Raw genomic sequence first — 7,494 nt, forward strand, 5'->3', positions numbered from 1 at the left:
TATATATCGTGTTATTAAAACAACTCGTTCCTTCTACTCGTTTATGTCTTTCATTTTACGGGTCTTCTTGCTAGTTTATTATCGTTATTGAACTGTAATTTTGATTCAAAAAATGCTAGGCACCAATTTTGTAAGATAGATTGAAATTACTATTTTTTGATATTATATAAATTACATTTATTCGTATCTCACATATATAAATCTTATCTGTCTTATAAAAAAGTATTCTTATTATTAAAATTTTTTAAAACTTCAACATCCTCCTCCTTTCCACCATCATTTCTTCTAGGCACTTTTAACTAATGACATTTTTGGAGGAGTACAAAAGTAGATATGACTTTTTTTTTTTATAAAGTAAAATTAGAAATGGCTTGAAATGATCATACAATTTTTGAACTATCAAAAGTTACTTTTGCTTATTTCTTTCAGGCCAACCCTTTATTTTTATGCATTTCGATTTCGAAAAAGAATGTATATACATGCCAAGGATCTATAACACAAAAGGGTTAAAAGCCTCAAGATTAATCTTGGTTCAAATTCCACATATAACATCATTATTTATTTATAATTTTTAAAGACAATCTCAGAATTAAGTCCTGTTTTTCCTCAGAAAACGACATATAAATCAGGTGTACTTCCTTTTGAAAAATGCAAACGTATATGCCAAATATATAGATGCATATGTATGTACATACGCACACAGTACACATTTAAAAAAGCGAATAGAGGCGGTGTAAAAGAAAAAAAAAAAAACAACAAAAACCATTATTTATTTATTTAACAAAAACAAAGCAAGCATTCTCATAAGGTGTGAGCACAATCTTGAAAAACTGAAAAAATACTAGTGCCCTGTTTTTGGGGGCCCTTTGGGTTTGTCTTTTATCTCTCTTTTTGTTTGCTTTGTTTTGTCTCCAAATCTTGGGTTTTTTTCCAGCTTCTGTTACACCTTAGTTGTACGTACTTTTCCTCCACATGTCAACATCATCTTCTTCTTCTTCTTCTGATGAAGAAGTCGATGGCGGCGGGGGCGGCGGCGCCGCCGCCGCGTTTGAAGCCGGGCCTTCTTCTTCTCGAAGCAGGATGCGATCCAGCAACGGAGTCTGGCCCGAACCATTCATCGAAGCTCTCGCTTATGAAGTTGCCACCGAGGCATCAAGAACTGCTGGTCGACTCGCGGCTGCGCATGCTTTATTCAACATTTTCCAGGTATGGTACTAGCTCGTGCATATTCTTATATACCTTATATTATATTTTTTTTTTTGGGATTTATATGAGATTTTTAATGATGATTTGCGGGATGTTCAAATCGACTTTATATGTTACTTTGCGGGATATCACACACACAAAGATATCATATCATATCATTTCATTTCATATTTTTTGCCATTCGATTTAAGCGTATCTTTGACCGAATCACCTAGAAGAAAAATTAGAGCTTTAGACAATATTGCCATTTACATACATAGAAAACCCTTACTGGTAAAAGATTTTGCGTATCGATCTCTCTTTTTCTCTCTCTCTCTCTTTCTGTCACTTCATGTGGTACTCGAGCTACAAAAGATTGCCGTTGAAAAAAGATCAAAAGACTGTCTACTTTTTAACCAAATCAATGTATAATGCACATTCTACATTAATTTTGTGTTGTAGCTCCCAAAGGCAAAACGTGAAACACTCGTCTTAGTAACCAAAATGATAAAAACCATTTTTGGACCAACAAATTCTCTTCCCAAATCCTTTCATGCAAAAGGGTTATTTTTGTTTCCATAGTTTCTTTCTATTTTCTCTGCATGAATTAATCCTTTTCTTGGCCTGTCAAAAATTGATACCGATTCTGCACTTGTTGACAGAGACCCTTGAGCAAATAGGCCTTCTTTTTCTCCCCTTCCCAAGTATCCAAATCTTGGGATATCTCCAAAGTACCAAATTAATATTATTACCCTTTGGGTTTTCCGTGGTACTAATATAAATTCCCTCTTTTATTATTCAACTGACATTCAATTTCTTTTATTTGATAAATAAAAATAAAGAAAAAAAGTGTCAGATGTAGATGGCTACGAACTAAAGTTTTCTTTTTATGTTGTCTGTTTGTTTACTGTTTAGTCGTTGCTTTATCTTATTTAACTATTTTATGGTCTTTGTCTGCACTTAATGTGGAGTAGGGCTTATCTTCTTAAATCTGAAGAGCAAAAATAATGTCAGTGTTCTTTAGCATGGCAATTATTATTGTAAAGTTAAGGACAGCAGTATAAATAAATCTACAGCTATATACGAAACAGGTGGAATAAAATTATAATAATATCATACTTTGTGTAGAGTCCACCTGACGACTCCATTTCGTCGATTTTTTTTTTCTATTTTGTATCTACTACCTAAACTTTGGGTTTTCTTGACCAATATTAAAACATTTATTGAGTAAAAGTAAAATGGGAAATTAATTTATTTTGTAAAATTCGATATTAATTCTCCAAGAAAATATGAATGTAAATGCATGTACCTCTGATTTTTCCTGAGGAGCGAGGTGTGGATTGTGATCTTTTTTGAAGGGGCAGAGGGGGGTCATGCCTAGCATGGGGTATTAGGCCACAGAATCCATGCAGAGTCAATAAAGTATATTATATTATATTATATGTGTCCATATCAAGTGGGAGCATGCTTGCACCAGAATTCTTGGGAGTTGCTACTGTTTTTTATCAGGAACAGGAATGGGTTTCCAAGATTCCAAAAGGAATTATAATAAAATATTTTCAAATTCTATTTTTAGGAGTAATGGGCCGTGTCATGATGATATAGATCCATCAAAGTTTATATTTATTTTCTCGTCATGTAAACTCTTAATAGGATGTGTTTTCTCTCTCAGAAATAATTAAGTTGAGCTTTATTTTAGATTTTTGGTTTGGGAATATTGGAAAAAGACACTGAAAATGATTGTTTTTGCATTAACTTCGTACATTTTTGGTCGATCAAGATAATGGTCTTGGGAATATTGGAAAAAGACCGTGAACATGATTGTTTTCCCATTACTTGGGTGCATTTTTTGGATTCGATCAACTTTTTAACGTTTGGTTTTGGTACTTTAATTTTCAATTTTCGATTATTTATGTTTAATTATTGGCGTGGTGTTTTGGAAATACAATATTTGGGCAAATTCACGTGATTTTTAGATGTCTTTTTTTTAGATGCCTTCTTTTTTTAGATGAGTGATTTTTAGATGTCATGTCAATTTCTTATACCACATCAATAATTAGATCAAAATGATCGAAAATGATATCAAAACAATACTTTGAAACTTGGATCGAAATCCAAAATAGAACAAGTATGTGGACTGAAAAATTATTTTCTAGAAAACCATATACTTCAATTTCTCAAAATGATATGCTTTGAATTTTTATTTTGAGTAAAGTATATGTATTTTTTTTGAAAAAATCAGTCATACAATATTTAATTACATGATTCAACTCTTCTCCTCGTGCTAGTAATTAAATGGCTTTCTTCATGTTTAAAATTTACTTATTTCACGCATTGAACCCAACGTGTCTTGAAATTTTATATAATATTAATTCCATAAAAAAACGGTTAACCTCTTAAGATAAAATTATATAAAAATAATTATTTTATTCCACAATAAGAAAGAATCTGTATTACCTCTAAAAGCTCAACTGCGTCAGTGAAACAAATTAAACTACTAATTAATTAGTATTTAGAAACTAAAAGAATTTATGGATTAGGTATTAAAGGGCAAATGTTTTTTTTTGTTCCAATAAGTTGTTATTTTTTTTGTTTTGGTTAATTAACTTTTCAAAATTTGGTTTTGGTACATTAACTTTTAATTTTTAGTGATTTTGGTCTAATTGATGATGTGACAGCTACAAACGTCAGTAATTTGCAGTGCCACATCATCATTTTCTGATTCGAAGTTAGCATTTTTCGATGTCACATTAGCAGTTGGACCAAAATATCCGAAAACTAAAAGTTAGTGTACCAAAACAAAAATTCGAAATGTTAATGGATCAATACCAAAAAATGGACAAGTTAATGGACCAAAAAAATATTTTTCCGGTATTAAAATATGTGATTATCGATTGTTGGTATAGAATCTGTCTACTTTTTCAACATTAATCCTTTAAAGATTAATCTTTTAATGGATTTTTTCACACGTTGTGGTTAACCTTGAGCTTAGCTTGTGCTGCGTGAAAAGCTTATGAGCATGAATTTAGACATTGGAAACCAATTGCATGTTTCTGTTCCCAGAGTTTAATTAATTTGACAAATATGGTTGCTGATGTGATGAAAAAACTATATATATGATTATGGGATCTTTGATATTCTATGGAGAGAATGTGGTATGATCAATTTAATTTGTTGTTCATGTGATTGTTATACATATCTTATAATTTCAAGGAAATACAACAATCAAATACATTATTCTATGTTGTCAAATTTTAGCCGTAATCTTTCGCTAATGAAAGGATATGCATTTGGTTTTCGCCATTGTACATAATGTTGTAAATGCATGCAGGTTTGTTCTACCTGGCGAGCCATATCTCGTTCCGAGCTTCTATGGCAGAATCTGACACGTCGTGTTTGGAACGTCACCCATCTCCTTCGCAACACTTGGCGAGAAGAGTACGTATATCGCCACCAGACAGCCAGTAACTTCCGAGCAGGCAGAAATATATACGCCACCCTTCATATTGTCCCTACTGATAACAACAACAATGATGACGACGGTCTCTCGTGCCGCCGCTTGGCTCTTTCGGACCATCACCTCGCGGCTGGATTCGCTGATGGTGCGGTTCACCTATTCCACCTTCCAACCAGGCTCCACCTCTCTACTTTGTATCCTCAGCACCGTGATCGGCTTGGCCGGTTCTCTAGTGCTGTTTCGGGTATCATTTTATCCGACATTCGTCTTGTCTTTGCTACTCTAGATGGTGACATTCATATGGCTTTTATCAACGAAGTGAATCCTCTACGAAGAGCGTATTTGGGCGATGTTGTGAATGACGGGGCTCTAGTCGACTTCACGGGCTGTAACCGGTGGTGGGTTGGCCTCTATGCAGGTATTTTGTAGTTCAATATTTGCGCTTTTCATGTTTTGAAGTAACCATGTTTCGTGTAATTTTTCTCATCGTTTTCGTTGATTTTCTAGGTGTTCCTGGTCGTGCAATTCACATCTGGAATAGCGAAACCGAAGAGCTAGTTTTTGTTGGAGGGATTCTAACCGATCCGGAAGCTGTAATGGGGTGGCATCTACTAACCGAACTAACGGATCTTATAGGCCGGATTAGGGTAACAAGCCATCATGTGGCTGTGGCATGCACGAGCTTAAGGATTATAGCATTTGATCTCGAAAACCAAGGGTTGGTGCTAAGGAACGAAGAAAGCCGAAGGGGTATCATCGTTGGCTCTTTCGACTGTAACGACGAGTCAGCTATGATGACCGATAGACGGGGAGCGACTAGTGTTCGCCATGTGCCGGATATGGCGATGGTGTGCCGGTTGAGGGGTGCATCACAGAGGGAAATTTTGGGTTGCATGAATGGCGGATATGGGCTAACTTGTGCAGGTGGAATCATTAGGGTTTGGGAGATAGAAGATGGAGATTTCCTGTACAGTTTAAGGGAAGGAATAGGGGAATGCAATGCCCTTATTGCAGATGAAAAATATGTGGCTGCTTGTTCTTCTGATGCCACCATACATGTTTGGGATTTTGGGGCTCAATAGTTGCAATTTTATTGACAAAATTCATCTGGGCAAATTTTTAGGGTTTCGGTTATTTGTCAGCAGCCATCACAGATGTTTCTTGATGCTTTAGGCCTTACGCATTAGTCATTTGCTCGACTGTGGGTTATTTTTAATGTGATTGGTTGAATGGGGATACCTAATTTTGTCTCCTTTTTTTTTTTTTTAAAAACGTTTTTAATGTTGGAGTTGCTCTAATTTCGTGACCATTGATTTCCAACGCTACCCAAAAATTTATGTAAAACTAGGGGTGGAATTGAATTGAGATCCGTCCCGCAAATCTCCCAACAAACTCCCGTTCCGAAAAGAACCTGAATTTTCTTTTTCTATACCGTAACCGAAACATTTCGGAACCCGAATGTTCAGGATCTCGTCGGGTAGGGATAAAAAAATCCGATTTTTTTTTCTTGTTCGAATATTTCGTTCAAAAAATAAAAAAAATGTAATAATTTTATTAAATATACTATTTGAAAACTTATATTTATAAGTAAAAATAAATATTCAACTTAAAATATAATTTTAAAAAATTTCGGATAATGTTTTAAAGTTTTGTTAAGAAAAAAAAATGTATCGGATAATTATTAATAAAATGTTGTCAAATTAATTTCTTGAGTCTTGTTCTACATATTTGTTTTAATTAGATAATTATAAATATTAATTAATTAAATTATTAATTTAATTTTTTAAAAAAATACACAAAAATAAAATTATATTTCGTGATTTTACAATTTGATCGTTCCAACCATAAAAATTATACGAATTAAGTCCACAATTAAGTGTTAAATGAGTTGAAATCTAATAATTTTTAGCTTATTATATTAATAAAGTTATTAATAAAATATATTATTATATTATTTCGGAACGGGTCGGGAACCCCGTCGGGATAAGGTTTTTTTCCTGATCCCGCTCCCGATATTAATCTGGATGGGAAAAATCCCGAACTTCAGGTTGAGACTTTTTCGGGACGAGAATGAGATGAGATTCGGAAGAAGGTCGGGATTTCGAAAATTTTTGCCACCCCTATTTAAAACGATATCAAGAGCAATTTTTTTATATGGATTTTTTATTTTATTTTACTCACGTAGAAGTATTATTTTTATTTTATAATAGTTTTTCATTGTAAATAAAAGTCAAATTTGACTTATCTCACACATAAAACTATACGAGATCGATTCACGAAAGACCTCCTCCAAAACTATATTAGAATGAACTAAAAATGACTCACCTTCTACTACTACATCTTTTCTTGATCAAATTTGGGTATGTTTGTCGAAACATTTAACTCATTTGATATCATGATTTTAAATTTGAGATTAGGTCTTTTGTTCGAGACTCGACTTAAATAATATATATTTTCCTCCAATTCAAAAAAAAAATTAAAATAGATTTGATTTTAGAAAAAAATCTAGTGATAATTGATTTGCAAAAATAAAGGTAAAGAGTTGAAATATAATTTTGTAAGGTAAGATCTGATTGTTAATTAATTGAAGCACTTTTGGAAAATTGTGATATGATTACCGTTTGGTTTAGGTGATAAGATAAATAATATAAATATAATTAATATAATGTAATTTAAAATAAATAAGAAATAATAGATAAAATATTATTTGATCTGATTGATATATTATAGTTTGCTTGATTTGATTAATTAAATTTTAAATGAAATGATAAAATTACAATTTTTTCCTTTTAATAATTAAAAAATATGAATAATATTATTTATAAAAGGTAATATAATAATTTAAATTTAGT

At 32.6% G+C, this 7,494-nt stretch overlaps 1 protein-coding gene across 1 annotated transcript; it reads left to right on the forward strand.

The window, feature by feature from the left end:
• Positions 1-842: 842 nt before the first annotated feature.
• LOC140873350 (transcriptional regulator STERILE APETALA) lies at positions 843-5,758 on the forward strand. Its single transcript, XM_073276451.1, has 3 exons — positions 843-1,206; positions 4,517-5,060; positions 5,150-5,758. The coding sequence occupies exons 1-3, from the start codon at positions 973-975 to the stop codon at positions 5,722-5,724; spliced, it is 1,353 nt and encodes a 450-aa protein (XP_073132552.1). The 5' UTR covers positions 843-972; the 3' UTR covers positions 5,725-5,758.
• The last annotated feature ends 1,736 nt before the right edge of the window (positions 5,759-7,494 follow it).

The sequence above is a fragment of the Henckelia pumila genome, unplaced genomic scaffold (assembly GCF_033568475.1).
Source record: "Henckelia pumila isolate YLH828 unplaced genomic scaffold, ASM3356847v2 CTG_525:::fragment_3, whole genome shotgun sequence".
Taxonomy (NCBI): domain Eukaryota; kingdom Viridiplantae; phylum Streptophyta; class Magnoliopsida; order Lamiales; family Gesneriaceae; genus Henckelia; species Henckelia pumila.